The 20,228-nt window shown below is 46.2% G+C and overlaps 1 protein-coding gene across 7 annotated transcripts in view; it reads left to right on the top strand.

The window, feature by feature from the left end:
• The window catches only part of FCHO1 (FCH and mu domain containing endocytic adaptor 1), a 507,107-nt gene that overhangs the window by 390,749 nt on the left and 96,130 nt on the right, over nt 1–20,228 (top strand). For 6 of the 7 annotated variants that reach the window (XM_082267048.1, XM_082267051.1, XM_082267049.1 and 3 more), the window contains 2 exons: nt 533–627; nt 719–809. The exons of the other annotated variant lie outside the window; for it this stretch is intronic. In XM_082267048.1, the coding sequence (XP_082123174.1) occupies nt 533–627; nt 719–809 (186 nt within the window). The remainder of the gene's footprint in view (nt 1–532; nt 628–718; nt 810–20,228) is intronic. 7 annotated transcript variants of the gene reach the window in all.

The raw sequence follows: 20,228 nt of genomic DNA, 5'->3' as shown, positions 1-20,228 counted from the left end.
AGGTGGATGATTATGCCCTATCTGATGTAAGGTTTGGGCATAGGGTCCCTCAAGCGGCAGATGATCCCCAGTTCTCTGTTGTCTCTTGAACCTGTTAACCTTTGCTTGCTGCGTTTCCCACCCCTCTGTTGGTCACTGAATTCCTTTGGCAAGAACGCAATCAGCTGCATCCAGGCATCTGTCTCTAACTGCAGCAAAGCGCTGTGTATATGGCTACATTTGAACAGCAGCAGCTGTTGTCAGCCCACCATTTAAATGGGTTGAGCAGCTGACCACTTGAACAGGTCATTCCAGCAGCAAGAATCCACTGATTCTTGCTACAGAAATCCAGCGGCTTCAGCTAGCTGATCATATGAAAGAGGCCCAACCTAAAAATTAAAAACTTCATGTATCATCCAATTGACTCCAAACATGGGGTTTTATGGTAAGTAGAAAAATACAATTTTTTTGCTTATTTGTTTTTATTTGATTAGTGATTTAGTAAACCTCTTTTATATTATGAATGTTAAGCACACAAAGTTTTGTATTGCAGATTCTTGGGACACATCTTCAGAATCTCATACTAATCTGTCTGCCCGTACTCAAGCCCCATATACAGCCCCTTGTACACAAAGAGGCAGTAACCTGGTGAGCAAAGTGCATAATATAGAAAACTGCTTAATGGGATCTAGTTCTAGATGTATTGTACATTGAAATAGTAATGTTTATTGTTTTCTAGACAGCACCGATCAATTCCTCCCTGTTGACTCCTGGTTCTATATCTACATCTTGCGATCGAGGTCTGTTCTCTCCTCCATCTTTAAATGTTGGTAAGGAATGATAGAAGCAGACTTAAAGTTTATGTACTGTATACCCAGACAATGAACTTCTCATATTTAGCCTGTTAAAGGTGATCCCAAGTCACAGCATACACTTTCATTTTATAACAGCAGCATTGGAATAGCAATACAAACTATAGTTATTTTTGACAATCCAATTTATAATAAGAAAATCCTTATTGTGCTGTTTGCTGGTCGTTTCCTTCAACGTCTTGCATGCTTTGCTCCTTTTCCTCTGCTCATTCCTTTGGGTTACTTTTGATTCCTAAGGACTATATAACCCATGGTACCTTGCTGCCTGCAAGCATTGATGATGATGTGTTTCCTGTACTGACTATTCTCCCTGAAACTCAGTACCTCTGTAATTCAGACAGCAGCCTCTGTGAAATGTGTGACACACAAGTGCATATGCACAAGTCATAGTGAACGTGTCACTCTGTTCAAGGAAGTAAATTATTTAAAAATTATGTTTTCAGACTTAAGATCATATGTTAATAAAGGAGATTAATATGAGTAGACTAGACATAATTGAAATTCAGTGTGGGAAAAATTATGATTTCTCTTTTGTTCACTGACAGACACAGTTTCAAGTCTTCAGACCATTGGGCTTATGCCCTTGCTCTCTAGAAGTAGGACTAGGCAGAAACCTTTTTGGTTACACCCCTGGGGCAGTCCAAGAGGGTATACCATCACTTCCTGCTGTAGGACTTCTCTGTCTAGTCAGGAGTAAGGACCTGGCTCTCTGCTGGGATCTGCGGTCCTGGCATTTCTTCCTATTTAAATGGAATTTCTCTTACGTCCTCCGACAGTCGCCGCCTCTTCATATTCGTCACAATGGGGTAATTGACCTTTGCTCCGTAGGAGTAGCTAGGCAACAGAATATGTCAATATTAAAGCTTTTAACATATCCCACCCCCAGGGGGTGGTCCCCTCAGTCAATACCCTCCTACTTCCTGTAACCATACCTCAGTTTCATTGTCTAGCTTTCAGGAGTTAGCTGGCTGTTTCTGTGCTGGGGCATTTTGTCTCAGCCTTTATCTTCTTTTTGATTTTATTTGAGTTTTTTTCTCTCTCTTTACTTAGCTGTTACTTTTGTCAGCATTAGTTAGTTCTTCTGATGAAGAGGATCGTGCGGGCTGGGTCTCGGGCTGGCCCCCCTGGTCGCAGGTTGTGGGCCAGTGGCTTCCCAGTCTGCCATCGAGCGTTCAGTCAGGTATTTTTCCTGGCATATGTGAACGACCCATCCCTGTTCACTGCAGGGATGCTGTGGTGAGGTGGCTACCTCACTGGACGCCATGCGGTTTCGCACCGCAGTTCTACTGCGTACTGGCTGCGACTCTCCCTGTCCCATGTGCAGTGGCTTGATCGCTTGTGCGGGTTCCCCACGCCATTCAGAAGGTAAGTGTACTCTGTGTGGGGACCTGTCTTTTTAGTGGGTGTCAGTCTGGGACTGTGTAACCCTGCATGTCTGTTCACACTATTGGGCTCCCTGTCTGGTTTGATGCTGCTGTGGGCTGCAAGGAGGGGGGCTGTTATACACTGTTCTGTGTTACAAACTGTGTGATTATCTGTGTGACATGCTGTGTGTTGTAGGGCATGCTGTGGACCATGTTTTGTGCACCATGCGGCGGCCGCTGCTGCGGTCCGCCATTTTTATTAATAGCTGCAGGCATATGAGGGCCATTTCTATGTGCTGGGAGCGGCCATTTTGGCGGCGATCGCTCGGGCCACATGTCAGCGCTGCATGCTCTGCCTTTGCAAGTCCCTCACCGGCGGCCATGTTTGTGGAGCCTTCCATAGGCTTTATAGGAGCGGTCTGTGTTGCATCGCTTCCTTTCCCTGAGAACAGCGATCGGTGCAGCAGCCTGAGTGGTCTCTCCAGGTTTTATCTTCCTTATTCTTGTATTCCTTGCCTAAGTTTTTGTGATTCTCCCTGTGGGGGTCGGTGTGTGCTGTGTGTGCGGTGGGCTCCGCTCGCCGCGATCTTAAAGAGGCAGTACTCCTTTTTTTCCTGCACACTTTTGGGGGCATGGATTCTCAGGAAAGCAAATTTCCTCCCACTTTAGTGGGGGGCCAAGGGACTGCTGCTGCTCCCCCCGTGGGGGGTGATTTGGCTACTGTCGTGGCTAACCTAGCTGCTCGGGTGAAGATGCTTGTGGCTGCTCAATCCACAAAACGGCCAAGCGTTTCAATTTCCTCTGATTCAGAGGGCGATGGTGATGGGGCTGCTATGGCTGGGGTCACCTTATCGGGGTCCCGCTCGTCCCTGGACCTTGTGGGGTCTGAATGGGAGGCAGAAGTTGAAGGGGTTGATAATTCCCCCCCTGGCTCGTCTGAAGAGCTTGCACTCATGGATGACTTGGTTGCTTCTATCAAACAAACACTGCATTTGCAGGATGAACCATGTCCTCCTGCCGTCCTGACCTCTTATGGGACGCAGCGAAGACGCAAATCATAGCAGGTTTTTCCTTGCACTGGGGATTTTCAGCGCGCTGTTAGTGAACAATGGCGCAATATACGGAAGCCTTTTGCTGTGCCAAGTAGGTTCAAGCTACGTTATCCTTTCACACCCGCTACTGATGAACGTTGGTGTGTGCCACCTCCGGTGGATCACGCGGTGGCAGTTTTGCATAAATCTACTGCGATTCCGGCGGAGGATACCCCGGTGTTCCGGGATGCCACGGACAGGAGGCTGGAGTCTCTTGCACGCCATACTTACTCGGTTACCGGTTCCATGCTGAAAGCTATTTTTGATTCACTTATGGCAGCTCAGGCTGTCGCGGATTGGACGCAGGTGCTCAGGCGCGTCCTGGTGGCTGACTCTGCCCCTCCGGTGACGTTGGCTATGGTGGATCATATCCATCAGGGTGTCATGTATTTGTGTGATGCGGACTTAGATATAGTCCCTTTGGCTGCACGTGTGCACAACGTGGCGGTGTTGACACGCTGCCTGATTTGGCTGAAATGTTGGTCTGTGGACCAAGCTTCTCGCGAACCTTTAGCTGATCTACCCTATACGGGATCTCGCCTTTTTGGCGAACCCTTGGATACACTGATAAAGGGGATCACGGGGGGTGAGAGCACGCTCTTGCCCCAATCCCACAAGGCTAAGGTTGCTCATGGTAAGAAGCATGCTTCTTTTAGACCCTATCAGGGGTCCTTTCGTGCCTTTCGGTTACGCTATAAGGGCAAACCCTTCAAAGGTCAAGGCTCCCAAGAGAAGCCGTGGACAGGTAGGCAGAGATCGAGTTTCTCTCCCGGGCGGGTGTAACGCTCCTGCGTTTTTGTAGTAGGCTGGATATGTAGTCATGTAGAGATGTGTTGAATAACCAGATCCAACTCTCCAGACTCATCACTGTGGGCCTGTCAGCTTCAACATACAGAAATATACACACTCAATAAGATGTTCCTGGAGTGGTGGAATGTATATGACAGTATGAAGGTGTTGTGCTGAAGGGACAGGTGTGAACAGTGATAGAGATGGTAAGTACTTGATAGGTTTGTTCAGGAGAGTACTAGATGGTATTAGGTAGAGTGCAGATAGGTTAGTAATCGAGTATGGTGACAGGTGGTAAGGACAGCAGATGACAATTACAGGATAGACTAACCCAGTGCAAGGATAGATGGTAGTAGACTTAAGAACAAGCAATCTATGTAACAGTGCAGATAGTAGATGGTAGTAGGCTCAAGAGCTAGCAATCTATGCAACAGTGCAAATGATAGATAGTGTAAGTAGGTTATGGAGGATTCCCCTGTGGGGTACTTATCACTAGTAAATGTTAGTAGTAGAGGGGTCCAGTAGAGAAGGGAAGATCCGGTAGCGAGATACAGGGATCAGTAGCGAGGTTCCGGTCTGCTCCAGGTAGAAGCAACCAGCTGGAGGTTCCGACAGCAAGACAGGCTTGAAAGCATGTGGATACACAAGGCAGGTTGAACGAACGATGTGAGTGAGAACGCCGGCGGTTGAAATAGCCGCTCTGCGGCGCTCAGCGATGACATCATCTGTCTTAAAGGTGTATGCGTACCACCTAGTAAGAAAGATGGGACGCATATTTGGAAGGAAATAGATTATTAAGGGTACCAGAGGTACCAGAATCTTACAGTACCCCCCCTTAAGGCCGGCTCCGGAAGGCCTATAGCACTGGTTTCTCTGGGTATTTCGAGTGAAACCTTCGTATAAGCCTAGGTGCATGAACATCAGAGGTATCCAACCAGGTGTCGTCTTGGGGTCCATAGTTCTTCCATCTTATGAGATACTGGAGTCTTCCTCTATGGATGCGAGAATCCAAAATCTCTTTGATCTCATATTCTTCTCCGCCTTCAACTTGTATTGTAGGTGGAGGCAAGATGGTAGGCCTTATTCCTTGGTTAGGAACATGGGGCTTCAGTAGCGATCTGCTGGTAAGGTGAGCTGTACTGCAGCTTTTCCAATAAGTTTCTTAATTGGGAAGGGTCCCAAAAATAGAGGTCCAAGTTTTTTGCTAGGGATTTTTAATCTTAAGTTTCTTGTTGATAGCCAAACAAGGTCCCCAATAGCATACTGAGGAGAAGGTCTTCTACGAAGGTCGTAGTACCTTTTTTGTTGACTATGAGCGTGTGATATAGTGGTATTGAGTAAACCCAGAGAGTCTTTTATTTGGGTAAGGTAATCCGAGGCTACTGGGTTACTTGATGGCAGGATGCGTGGTGGAAGAAGAGTGGGATGAAACCCATAATTCAAGTAGAACGGACTTTGCTTAGTAGTACTGTGGGTTGCATTGTTGTAAGCAAATTCCGCCAGAGGGAGGAGATCCACCCAATCATCCTGTAGGTATGATGTATAGCAACGTAGATATTGCTCAATGCACTGGTTGACTCTTTCAGTCTGTCCGTTGGTCTGAGGATGGTAGGGAGAAGCGAGCTTTCGCTCAATCCGTAATATTTGACAAAGTGCTTGCCAAAATTTTGAGATGAACTGTGAACCACGGTCGGACAAAAGAGTCTTTGGAATTCCATGCAACTAGAACACATGTTTCATCAGTAGTTCCGCTGTTTGTTTAGACGAAGGTAGTCTACGGATAGCAATGAAATGTGCCATCTTTGTCAAGTGGTCCACTGACACTGGAATGGTATTAAATCCCTTAGAAGGTGGTAGTTCTACTATAAAGTCTAAGGACATAACTTCCCATGGAACCTGGGGTATTGGTAGACTGCAGAGTAGACCAGATGGTTTTGTAGTGTCAATCTTGGACCTTGCACAGATGTCACATGAAGAAACAAATTTTTGTACAGACGTCTTCATATCAGGCCACCAAAACTGCCTGGTAAGCAAATTAAGGGTTTTCGTCATACCCATATGTCCTGCCATGGGCACATCATGTGACAACTCCAAGATCTTGGTGCGCATAGTAGGGGGTATGTAAAGTTTGTCATTGTAATAGAGGAAGCCTTCTGCATCAGTACTCAGTTGTGGTGGAGGTGAATCCAATCCTATACTGTGCAAAATCTCTTCCTTCAAGGAACGGACAACACCAATAATACGTTCATAGGGTATTATGGGAATGGAAGGGATTTCGGCGCAGTTATCTTCGATTAATCGTGATAGCGCATCCGCTTTTTTATTTTTGTCTGCAGGCGTGTAGGTCACTAGGAAGTTGAATCTTAGGAAGAATAATGACCATCGTACCTGTCGGTGGGAGAGAGTTTTGTTAGTCTGGAGGTATTGAAGGTTTTAATAATCTGTATATATGAGTATTGGTAACTGGGTACCTTCGAGTAGATGTCGCCAATTCTCCAGTGCCAGTTTTATGGCAAGTAACTCCTTTTCACCTACTGGGTAGTTCACCTCTGGGCTGCTTAGTGATTTTGAAAAGAAAGCAACTGGGTGGAGTGGTGAAGTATTTGTTGGTCGTTGGGAGAGAACTGCTCCTACTGCCATATTTGACGCATCTACCTCCAGAATATATTGGAGGGATGGGTCTGGATGGCGTAGTATGGGAGCAGAGGTAAAGCTTGATTTTAACAAGCAGAAAGCTTGATTCGCTTCTTCTGACCATTTGAATGGTTTCTTTATACTTGTCAGTTGTGTGAGAGGTCTCACAATAGCGGAAAAGTTCTTGATGAACTTCCTATAGAAGTTGGAGAATCCAAGGAATCGCTGTAATGCCTTACGAGTTGTTGGTATAGGCCAGTCCAGAATACAGGATATCTTGCTCATATCCATCTTAATTCCAGTTTTGGATATGATGTATCCTAGAAATAATATTTCTTCCTTTTGAAATAAGCATTTTTTTAATTTCACGTATAGATTGTGTGAGAGTAATCTGGATAACACAAGTCTTACATGTTTTATATGTTCAGGCATAGATCGCGAATAGATAAGTATATCGTCCAGGTATACTACGACACAGACATCAAGTAAGTCTCTAAAGATGTCGTTCATGAACCTTTGGAAGGCTGCGGGAGCATTACACAACCCGAATGGCATCACAAGATATTCGAATAATCCGTATCTGGTTCTGAATGCTGTTTTCCACTCATCTCCATCACGGATTCGGATTAGGTTGTATGCCCCTTTCAGGTCTAATTTAGAGAAGTAAGTAGCCCCACGCACTTCTTCAATGAGTTCAGGGATAAGCGTCAAAGGATAGCGATCCTTTATCGTAATCGTGTTTAATTGCCTATAATCGATAATAGGCCTAAGACTGGAATCCTTATTGCGAACAAAGAAAAGTCCTGCAGCTGTGGAAGAAGTAGAGGGTCTGATGAACCCTTTTTTCAAATTCTCATCCAAGTATTCCTTGAGATGAGAAAGTTCATCTTGTGAAAGGGGATAAACACGACCGAAAGGCAATTTGCTGTTAGGGAGTAGATCGATAGTGCAATCATAATCCCTATGGGGAGGCAACACTTGAGCATTTTTCTCAAGGAATACTTCGGACAGATCCTGATAGCATAGTGGTGCAATCTTATCTGACACCACAGACAGGATCTTTCCATAAGATGGGAGGTTACACGTAATCTCACAATAGTGAGAAGGGAAGGCCAAAGTCCGTCTTTTCCAATCCATGATTGGTTGGTGTGTGTGTAACCAGGGAAGTCCCAAAATAATGGAAAAATGGGGTGAGGATAGTATATCAAAGGTGATGGTCTCCACATGAGACTCGTTGGCAGTGGCAAGGAGTGCCTGTGTCTGGTTGGTGATTGGACCAGAAGACAATGGAATACCGTTAATGAAACTAACAGAAACAGGTTTAAGCTTTGAAATAATAGGTATTTTATTTAAGGTAACAAAACGTGTATCAATATAGTTTCCACAAGATCCAGTGTCGATCATAGCCTTGGTGGTGATCCTAGTCTGGTCCCACTGTAATGTTAAAAGAACAAAAAGATAGGGGTTAGAAAAGGAAGTCGTTAATCCTCCTAGCAAGACATGTGAACACTCACCCTCTTTTTTGCGTACAAGGGGACAGACGCATATCAAATGATCCGGGGATGCGCAGTACATGCAGAGATTTCTGGATCTCCTTCTGGATCGTTCAGTAGTTGATAAAGGTGGGCGTATAGTTCCTACCTCCATGGGAGTAGGGTCAACGGCCGCAATCTGAGAAGGACTAGTTAATGGCATTCCCATTTTTTCAGCCCTTCTTTCTCTTAATCGTCTGTCGATGTTGATACTAAGTTGTATCAAGGCATCCAAGGTGCCAGGTAAATCCGCTCGGGCGAGCTCGTCTTTAACAGCTTCTGATAACCCAAGTCTGAATTGAGTTCGCAGAGATGTATCATTCCACCCTGAATCAAGGGTCCATCTTTTGAACTCTGCTACAAAGTCTTCTACAGGTCTCCTTCCTTGTTTTAAAGCCCTTAATTGAATATCAGCAGTACTCTGCCTATTGGGGTCTTCATATAAACTAGCGAGTTCTGCTAGAAATAAGGAATAGGAGTTGAGAATCTGATCATTTCTCTCAAAGAGAGAGTCTGCCCAGGCCCGGGGATCACCCGTTAAGTATGAAATAACGGTACAGACTTTAATCTGATCAGTAGAGTATGTACGAGGTTTTAACAAAAAAAGCAATTGACATGCGTTTTTGAATTCACGAAATTTTTTCCGATCACCTGTTAACACTAGGGGAGGGTTTATTTTAGGTTCAGGGGGCTGAACAGTAGTAAGCCATGAGAGACGGGTTACCTGCTGCGTCAGAGTCTGATTCTCTTCTTTTACTTCAGTAAGAGCAAGTATTAACGCATTTACTTGTTGTGTTAATTGTGTCACTTGAGTGGGTAATTCTGCTGAATCCATTTTTTTTTTCTGGTTCGTTCAATCTGTAACGCTCCTGCGTTTTTGTAGTAGGCTGGATATGCAGCTGCAAAATCTCCACTCAGTAGTCATGTAGAGATGTGTTGAATAACCAGATCCAACTCTCCAGACTCATCACTGTGGGCCTGTCAGCTTCAACATACAGAAATATACACACTCAATAAGATGTTTCTGGAGTGGTGGAATGTATATGACAGTATGAAGGTGTTGTGCTGAAGGGACAGGTGTGAACAGTGATAGAGATGGTAAGTACTTGATAGGTTTGTTCAGGAGAGTACTAGATGGTATTAGGTAGAGTGCAGATAGGTTAGTAATCGAGTATGGTGACAGGTGGTAAGGACAGCAGATGACAATTACAGGATAGACTAACCCAGTGCAAGGATAGATGGTAGTAGACTTAAGAACAAGCAATCTATGTAACAGTGCAGATGATAGATGGTAGTAGACTCAAGAGCTAGCAATCTATGTAACAGTGCAGATAGTAGATGGTAGTAGGCTCAAGAGCTAGCAATCTATGCAACAGTGCAGATGATAGATAGTGTAAGTAGGTTATGAAGGATTCCCCTGTGGGGTACTTATCACTAGTAAATGTTAGTAGTAGAGGGGTCCAGTAGAGAAGGGAAGATCCGGTAGCGAGATACAGGGATCAGTAGCGAGGTTCAGGTCTGCTCCAGGTAGAAGCAACCAGCTGGAGGTTCCGACAGCAAGACAGGCTTGAAAGCATGTGGATGCACAAGGCAGGTTGAACGAACGATGTGAATGAGAACGCCGGCGGTTGAAATAGCCGCTCTGCGGCGCTCAGCGATGACATCATCTGTCTTAAAGGTGTATGCGTACCACCTAGTAAGAAAGGTGGGACGCATATTTGGAAGGAAATAGATTATTAAGGGTACCAGAGGTACCAGAATCTTACACCGGCGAGCTGATTTTTTCCCTCAAATCTTCAACTGTCTCCGGAGCGTTTGTGGGATCTGCACCTGGCGGTGCGGGACCTGCGGGCTCAGGGAGTGGTGGTTCCGGTGCCTCATCGGGACAGATTTCGGGGGTTCTATTCAAATCTGTTCACTGTGCCCAGGAAGGAGGGCAAGGTACGTCCAATTCTGGACTTAAAAGCTCTGAACCGCTTGTGCGGGTTCGCAAGTTCCGCATGGAATCCCTGAGGTCGGTGGTGGCTGCCCTGGTTCCGGGGGTATTCATGGCCTCCATCGATTTGAAGGATGCGTACCTTCACATCCCCATTTTCGAGGGTCACCAGAGGTACCTTCGATTTGCCATTGCGGAGGATCATTGCCTGTTCGTGGCCTTACCCTTTGGTCTCGCTTCGGCTCCGCGGGTGTTCACCAAGGTGCTTGCACCGGTTCTGGCTTTGTTGAGAGCCCAGGGCATCTCTGTCCTGGGGTATCTGGACGACATTCTGGTTCGGTCTGCGACCAGTCAGGGTCTGGTGAAGGACCTGTCCGTCACGATGCAAACTCTACAGGAGTTTGGTTGGACGATAAACTTTCCGAAATCGACGCTGTGCCTGTCGGTTCATCTTCCCTACCTGGGAATGATCCTGGACTCGGTCCAGGCGAAGGTCTTCCTACCGGACGACGAGCTCAGGACACTTCAGGAAGAAGTCGGGTCCCTCAGGGACGATCAGTGCTCGTCCCTCCGGACGTGTATGAGGTGTTTGGGATTGATGGTCTCGGCCTTTAGAGGCGATTCCCTTCGCCCAATTTCACACGCGGGGTCTCCAAGCGGAGATCCTGTCCAGGTGGGACGGGCGACCGCAATCTCTGGATCTCCAGATTTCGTTGAGTCATCGTACCAGAAGGGATCTTCTGTGGTGGCTACAGTCCCCGGCGGTGTCGGGGGGCAAGTCTTTTCGTCCTTTCTCATGGACGGTGATCGCCACGGATGCCAGCCTGTCGGGCTGGGGTGGTGTTCTGGGCGTTCTGTCCGCCCAGGGAACTTGGTCGGAGGAGGAATCCTCCCTTCCGATCAACATTCTGGAATTGCGAGCGATACATCTCTGCCTCCGACGTTGGACGGACAGGCTGCAGGGCCTTCCGGTTCGGGTGCAGACGGACAGTGCCACGGCGGTGGCCTACATCAACCTCCAAGGGGGCACCAGGAGTGCCCGAGCGGCTCGGGAGGTGGCCGACATTCTGTCTTGGGCCGAGACGCACGTCCCGTCGATAACGGCGGTTCACATTCCGGGGGTGGAGAACTGGCAGGCGGATTATCTGAGTCGCCAGACCTTGGACCAGGGAGAATGGTCCCTCCACCCGGATGTCTTCCAGATGTTGTGCGCGAAGTGGGGTCTTCCGGAGGTAGACCTGTTCGCGTCTCGTCTGAACAACAAGGTGGAAAGGTTCGTGGCAAGGACGCGCGATCCTCGGGCAGACGCATCAGATGCGTTGGTAACTCCGTGGCATCAGTATCGGCTGATGTATGCATTTCCACCGATTCAACTGCTGTCCAGGTTCCTTCGCAGGTTGACCTCAGAACCGCACGCAGTGATTCTAGTGGCACCGGACTGGCCTCGCCGGTCTTGGTACGCAGACCTCGTGAATCTGGCGGTCGACGCTCCGTGGCGTCTGCCTCTTCGGGAAGATCTTCTGTCTCAAGGACCGATTTTTCATCCTGCTTTACAGTCGCTGGCTTTGACGGCCTGGCTGTTGAATCCGAGGTCCTGAAGGATAGGGGTCTATCCCCTGAGGTCGTTCACGCTTTGATCAACGCGAGGAAGTCTTCCTCGGGGAAAGTCTGCTACCGTACTTGGAAGGCCTATTTTGCCTGGTGTGAGTCCAGGGGGTATCCCCCTCGCTCATACTCGGTGTCTAGGGTGTTGTCTTTCCTTCAAACGGGTGTGGACCAGCGTTTGGCGTTGGCTACAATCAAGGGCCAGGTTTCTGCGCTGGCCGTTCTTTTTCAACGCCCTGTGGCGTCTAACCCCTTGGTTAGCACTTTAGTTCAAGGGGTGCGACACCTGGTCCCTCCTAGGAGGGGACTTTTGCCTCCATGGGACTTGAACCTTGTTCTGTCCATATTGCAACACGCTCCTTTTGAACAGATCAGGAAGATCTCGTTGTCTATGTTGTCCAAGAAGGTCGCGTTTTTGGTGGCGATCACTTCGGCTCGCAGGGTGTCGGAGCTGGCAACTTTGTTCTACAGATCTCTGTATTTGGTCATTCACTTGGATAAAGTGGTCTTGCGACCTAACCCTTCTTTTCTTCCGAAGAGGATCTCTGAATTTCACCTCAATGAGGACATTGTCTTGCCTTCGCTCTGCGCGAAGCCTAAACATCCGAAGGAGGTGGATTTGCACTCCTTGGATGTTGTTTGGGCGATCAGGGTTTACCTGAAACCGACGCAAGTCGGATTCTTTATTTGTCCTTCCGGAGGGAACTCGGAAGGGCTTGGCGGCGTCGGCTTCTACCATCGCCACATGGATCAGACAGACCATTGAACAGGCCTATGCTCTGAAGGGGAAAGTTCCCCACATGCCTGTGAAGGCGCACTCTACCTGATCTCTGAGTACGTCTTGGGCCTGTCGTCATCGGGCTTCTGTGGTCCAGGTGTGTAAGGCGGTGACTTGGTCGTCCGTTCTCACCTTCTCGAAATTCTACAAGGTGGATGTTCAGGCATCGGCAGATGCTTCCTTTGGCCGCAAGGTTCTTAGTGCGGCGGTACCTCAGGGTCCCTTGTTTTTGGGCCCTTGGCTGTTTGGGATGTCGTTTATCCCTAGGTTATATTGTTTTTTCCTGGGTTGTTGCTCCTGTTGAGCAAGTTTTTTTCATGCTACCCAGCTGGTTTCCTTCCTTTGGTAAGGTTCTTTTATTTCTGCTGTGGAGACTGCGTTGCCTTAGGCGCGGCTGCGTTTCCCACCCCTCATGTTTGTACTGCTTTGGGACGTCCCCATTGTGACGAATATGAAGAGGCGGCGACTGTCGGAGGACGTAAGAGAAAATGGAATTTTTGTAAAATCTTACCTGTAAAATTCCTTTCTCTGAGTCCTCCGACAGTCGCCGCCCCCTCCCCTCTTTTGGGGTTTGGTTATATACTCTACTGCTATTCTACTGAAACTGAGGTATGGTTACAGGAAGTAGGAGGGTATTGACTGAGGGGACCACCCCCTGGGGGTGGGATATGTTAAAAGCTTTAATATTGACATATTCTGTTGCCTAGCTACTTCTACGGAGCAAAGGTCAATTACCCCATTGTGACGAATATGAAGAAGCGGCGACTGTCGGAGGACTCAGAGAAAGGAATTTTACAGGTAAGATTTTACAAAAATTCCGTTTTTTTTACTTTTTCTTTATTATTTTTGTTCCTGTGTGAACTACAATCAATTGTTACTGTGAGAACTACAATCAACAGCAGAAATGGGCGACACACTGGATATTCTAGATCCTTACGGTCTTCCCAGTCTGGCCTGCAGCCGTGGTCTCTTTGATTCTTGGTTCAGCAGCCATGTTTCTGTAGTTCAGCGGCCATGTTTTGGTTTCCCCATAGACTTGCATTGGCGGCCATTTTCCTGTTGTCTGAGATGCACACTTGTATAAAGTACTGGAAACCCATACTTGAGTAAAAGTACAAGTGCTAGATCAAACAGTGACTTGAGTAGAAGTGGAAGTGCTCTATCAAAAAGTGACTTGAGTAGAAGTACTAAAGTATTCAACATTTTTTGTACTTAAGTATTGCAGGTAGTTTTTTTTTTTTAATTTTGCTACTCAAGTACTGAAAGTAAAAGTACCAGTAGTTTTTTAAAAAAAAATTGCTACTCAAGTACTGAAAGTAAAAGTACAAGTACTGTGTTATGCAGTTATTAAAGAAAGAAGTCAAAAGTTTGAACATCATATTGTTTTTTATTATTTCAAATGATTAACCTAAATGACAATCACAATTCCTTTGGCTGTAACTTTTTGTAAACAAAAACAGATAAAGTATGTCCCTCCCTTCCCACTTTAAAGCATCTATCCTTCTCTTCCCTGCATGTTTTTTTTCTCTCCACCGCTTATTGGTGCGCAAAATCATATATAAACCAATGTGATATACAACAATATATACCAATAATGAAATAAAGGAAGAGTGTATGAAATCAAAGTCACTAAAAAGTCCATATATATAATGCCATAATACCATATATGTGTGACAAAACAAGATGAATATATTTTCAAAGGTGCAGGAATCAAACAGGTGCTATTCCAAATAATAGGTGCTGACTCCCACCACCTTGTGGATTTCCCCCTTACCCGGCGGATGAAGGTAAGTGCAATATAATATCCAAATAAACTCTTCCAGTGAAACAAAACTGCAAAACCTGTGCTCTCAACTTCCAGTGAAAAAAGCAAAATCAGCCTCTTACCAGAAAAAGGTCTATGTACGCTTGTGACTCTCCTTGGTTCGGGGAGGTTCTCTTTCCCCCTTAACAGCAGATATGTAGACCATTTTATTTATACATACAGTAGCATTTATTTTTGTATGCGCTGATTTACACATCACATTATACACATTTTTTTTGAACTTCATGAAACCTGCCATCTACTGTTCTGGCAGTGGTAATTTTTATAATAGTAACGAGTAACTATGCAGCACAAAAAAAAAAAATATATCGGAGTAGAAGTATTGAAATCATCGAAAAAATGTAGTGAAGTAAAAGTGGAAGTAGGAGAAAAAAATTCTACTCCAGGAAAGTACAGATACCGCCTTTCGGTACTCAAGTACAGTAGTGAAGTAGTTCTTCTTAGTTACTATACATCTCTGCTGAGATGGTGCTGAGGCTGTGGGGGCCTCTAGTGTCAGGTCAGCGTTTCCTGTTCCTCTTTCCAGCAGTTTGGCAGATCGTTTTGGCACTTTCCAGCTCGGGTGGGGAGTCTCTGGGGGCACACTATCCTTCCCTTTCTGTATACAGAGTTGCGGGTGCGCTGCTTTTTGTAGTGCCACAGCGGTGCACAGGGGGGGGGGCCTCCCAGGGTTTTTTTCCCAAAAAAACCCCACATTTTTTTCTTTGCTGAGCAGCGCGGTTCCGCTTAACCCCTTATGGTCATGGAGCCAGGGGAGCTAGTTTCACCACCCGATCCCCTCCTGGAAGCTGCGGGACCTCTGGGTCTTAGTCTGCCCTGACAGCCATGACGGAAGCCCTTCAGTCATTAGTAGCCTAAGTAGATAAGGTCCTGAAAAGGAGACCCCCACCTTCACCCCTATCGTTTGCTTCCTCAGATTCTGAGGTGGATTTGGCCGCTGTGGATGAGAGTCAGCCCACTGGGTCTGCGTCCATGCATGCTGACTGCTCTAATAGGGAGGATGGGTCCTCCTCCTCTGCAGCCACGCATGAAAAAGCGCTGGTGGAGGCCCTGATTGTATCAGTGCGGGAAACTTTAAAGTTGGAGAACTCAGCTTCTGCTGAGTCGGCAATGCCGGTGCAATTTGGCACCCGCAAATCTTCCAAGGTGAATAAGGTTTTTCCCTTTCCTGCCTATTTTGATGAGATTTTCAGTAGTCAGTGGGGTTCCCCAAATAGCATGTTGTCACACCGAAGCATTTTGCTGGAAGATATCCCTTTGAGGAGTCTCTTCTGAAGAAACTGATGGTTCCACTTTCAGTGGACTCTCAGGTTTCCAGGCTTAGTAAGACCACACTTTTGCCGTTGGAAGATTCCCTGTCTTTTAAGGACCCAGTGGACTAAAGAGCTGAGGCTCTGGTCCGTTACCTTTTCACTGTGGCTGGTTCAATTTTAAGACCGATGTTTGCTATCACCTTGGTATCCCAGACCTTAACGGAATGGGCTAAGGTTTTGCGCCAGGATCTGGAGGGGGGAGTCAACATCCTTCTGAGCTGGTTAGCGTTGATCCAAGGGTTACAGTATATTTGTGATGCATCCCTGGATGTGGCCCCCCTGGCCGGCAGGGTTTCTGTGACGGCGGTGATCCTTCGCTACATGATGTGGTTGAAGTACTGATCAGCTGACCAGGCTTCTAAAAAGGTACTGACTGATTACCCTTTGTAGGTGACCATTTGTTCGGTGCCTCTATGGAAGAGATCATTAAGGGCCTTACAGGAGGCAAGAGTACCTTGCTTTTTCAGGCTGCTAAGGGCAAGGAACCTCGCCATAAGCAGGGTTCCTTCTTTTCAGCGGTCCTTTCGTTCGGCTGGCTGGCAGGAAAAGTACTCAAGATCCACCTGTAACTTTGCGGGAGGCTCCAAGAGAACCTAAAATGGTAAGTTCAAAGCGGGTGCTTCTGGTTCCGCAGACAAGTCTTCCTCAGCCTGAAAGGACGCCCTCACCCGCGTCAGAGTCTTTCAGGAAGTCAGACTTTGTGCTCACGGATGGGCCTCGTAAAGGGTTGTCAGCTTCCTCTGCGACCATTTCCAGATGGATCAGACAGACAGTGATTCAGGCCTATTCCATTAAGGGTCAGGTTCCTCCTTTCCCTGTTAAGGTGCACTCTACTCTGGCGCCTAGTGCCTCCCTGGGTTTTCTGTCATCAGGCGTCAGTGACGCAGGTTTGCAAGGCGGTGTAATGTTCTGGTACCTCTGGTACCCTTTATTCCACTTTCCAAGTCAGTGTATGCGTCCCACCATTCTCTTCTGGTAGGTGCGCATACACCTTTAAGACCGATGCTGTCATCACTGAGCGCCGCAGAGAGGCTATTTCAACCGCCGGCGTTCTCACTCACATGTTCGTTCAACCTGCCTTGAAGCTCACATGCTCACAAGCGTACCTCGCTGTCGGAACCTCGCTACTGATCCCTGTATCCCGCTACCGGATCACTCGCTCATACCGAACCTCTCTACTACTGCTTGCTATTAGTGATAAGTACCCCGCAGGGGAATCCTCCATAAACCTTCCTACTAAGCTTACACTATCTAGCTCTGCATATTAAGGACTGTTACTATCGTCTGCACTGTTGTTTAGATTGCTAGCTCTTGAGCCTACTAACATCTATCCTTGCACTGGGTTAGTCTCTCCTGTATGTCATCTGCTATCCTACCACCTACTACCATACATGATTGCTAACCTATCTGCATCCTACCTGTTACCATCTATACTCTCATGAACATTTCTCTCAAGTGCTGTTCACCTATTGTCACTGTTCATACCTGTCTCTTTAGCTCATCACCATTATACTGCTATATACATCTATCACTCCAGGAACATCTTATTGAGTGTGTATATTTGTATGCTGAATCAGACAGACCACAGTGATGAGTCTTGGGAGTTGGAATTGGTATTTCAACGTATCTCTACATGACTACTGAGTGGAGTTTTTCTGCAGCTGCAAATCCATCTTGTTTCAGAAAACGCAGGAGCGTTACAGATTGAATGAACCACAAATGGATTCAGCAGATTTACCCACTCAAGTGACACAATTAAAACAACAAGTGACTGCGTTAATACACGCTCTTACTGAATTAAAAGAAGACAATCAGGCTCTGAAGCAGCAGGTAACCCGTCTATCACAACTTGCCGCTGCTCAGCCCCCTGAACCCAAAATAAATCCTCCTCTAGTGTTTACAGGTGATCGCAAAAAATTTTGTGAATTCAAAAACGCCTGTCAGTTACTTTTCTTGCTAAAACCTCGTACCTACCTTACTGATCATATCAAAGTCTGTACTATTATTTCATACCTAACGGGTGATCCACGGGCCTGGGCAGACTCTCTCTTTGAGAAAAATGATCAGCTTCTCAACTCCTATGCTTTATTCCTAGCGGAACTCGCTAGTCTATATGATGACCCCAATAGGCAGAGTACTGCCGATATTCAATTGAGGTCCTTGAAACAAGGTAGGAGACCTGTAGAAGACTTTGTAGCAGAGTTCAAAAGATGGACCCTTGATTCAGGGTGGAATGATACATCTCTGAGAACTCAATTTAGACTCGGCCTATCAGAAGCCGTTAAAGACGAGCTCGCCCGAGCGGATTTACCGGACACCCTGGATGCTTTAATACAACTCAGTATCAACATAGACAGGAGGCTGCGAGAAAGAACGGCTGAAAAAATGGGAATGGCATTATCCAGTCCTTCTCGGATTTCGGCCGTTGACCCTACTCCTATGGAGGTAGGAACCATACGCCCACCTTTATCAACTACTGAAAGAGCCAGGAGACGATCCAGTAATCTTTGCTTGTACTGCGCATCCCCGGATCACATGATAAGCGTCTGTCCCCTTGTCCGCAAAAAAGAGGGTGAGTGTTCACATGTCCTCCTAGGGGGATTGACAACTTAATTTACTAACCCTTATCTTTTTGTTCGTTTGACATTGCAGTGGGACCAGACTAGGATTACCACTAAGGCCATGATCGACACAGGATCTTGCGGAAATTATATCGATATACGTTTTGCTACTTTAAATAAAGTGCCTATTATTTCAAAACCTAAGCCTGTCTCTGTGAGTCTTATTAACGGTATTCCGTTATCTTCTGGCCCAATCACTAATCAGACACAAGCACTCCTAGTCACCACTAACGAGTCTCATACGGAGACCACTACCTTCGACCTATTATCTTCGCCCCACTTTCCCATTGTTTTGGGACTTCCCTGGTTACACACACATCAACCAACCATAGATTGGAAGAAACGGACCCAAACCTTCCTCTCTTACTATTGCGAGAGTACGTGTAACCTCCCGTCTTATGGAAAGATCCTGTCTGTGGTGTCAGATGAGATTGCACCACTATGCTATCAGGATCTGTCCGAAGTATTCCTTGAGAAAAATGCTCAAGTGTTGCCTCCCCATAGGGATTATGATTGCACTATTGATCTACTCCCAAATAGTAAACTGCCTTTTGGTCATGTTTATCCTCTTTCGCAGGATGAACTTTCCCATCTCAAGGAATACTTGGATGAGAATTTGACAAAAGGTTTTATTAGACCTTCCACTTCTTCCACAGCTGCAGGACTTTTTTTTGTCCGCAATAAAGACTCAAGTCTCAGGCCTATTATAGACTATAGGCAATTGAACGCCATTACAGTAAAAGATCGCTATCCTTTGCCGCTTATCCCTGAACTCATTGAACAAGTGCGTGGAGCTACCTATTTTTCAAAATTGGACCTGAAAGGGGCATACAATCTAATCCGAATCCGTGATGGAGATGAGTGGAAGACAGCATTCAGAACCAGATACGGATTGTTCGAATATCTTGTAATGCCATTTGGGCTATGTAACGCTCCCGCAGCTTTCCAACGATTCATAAACGATATCTTTAGAGACTTACTTGATGTCTGTGTTGTGGTATATCTGGACGATATACTTATTTATTCACGATCCTTGTCTGAACATATAAAACATGTAAGACTTGTGTTATCCAGATTACTCACACACAATCTATACGTGAAACTAAAAAAATGCTTATTTCATAAAGAAGAAGTATTATTCCTAGGATACATCATATCGAAAACAGGAATCAAGATGGATATGAGTAAGATATCCTGCATTCAGGATTGGCCTATACCAACCACCCGCAAAGCACTACAGCGATTCCTTGGATTTTCAAACTTCTATAGGAAGTTCATCAAGAACTTCTCTGCCATTGTGAGACCTCTCACACAACTCACAAGTATTAAGAAACCATTTAAATGGTCAGATGAAGCAAATGAAGCTTTTCGCTTGTTAAAAACAAACTTTACCTCTGCTCCCATACAACGCCATCCAGACCCATCCCTCCAATACATTCTGGAAGTAGATGCGTCAAATATGGCAGTAGGAGCAGTACTCTCCCAACGACCAACGAATACTTCACCACTCCATCCAGTCGCCTTCATCTCTAAATCTCTAAGCAGCCCAGAGGTGAATTACCCAGTGGGTGAAAAGGAACTGCTTGCTATAAAACTGGCTCTGGAGAATTGGCGACATCTACTGGAAGGCACCCGATTACCAATACTCATATAGACAGATCATAAAAATCTTCAATATCTTCAGACTAACAAAACCCTCTCCCACCGGCAGGTATGATGGTCACTATTCTTCCTAAGATTTAACTTCCTAGTGACCTACACACCTGCAGACAAGAATAAAAAAGCGGATGCGCTATCACGATTAACTGAAGATAATTGCTCCGAAATCCCTTCCATTCCTATAATACCCTACAAGCGTATTATTGGGGTTGTCCGTTCCTTGAAGGAAG

This window comes from Pelophylax lessonae, assembly GCF_965119305.1.
Source record: "Pelophylax lessonae genome assembly, chromosome: 1".
Taxonomy (NCBI): domain Eukaryota; kingdom Metazoa; phylum Chordata; class Amphibia; order Anura; family Ranidae; genus Pelophylax; species Pelophylax lessonae.
The sequence above is the reverse complement of the archived record's forward strand: the minus strand, read 5'-3'. Positions and strand labels throughout refer to the sequence as shown.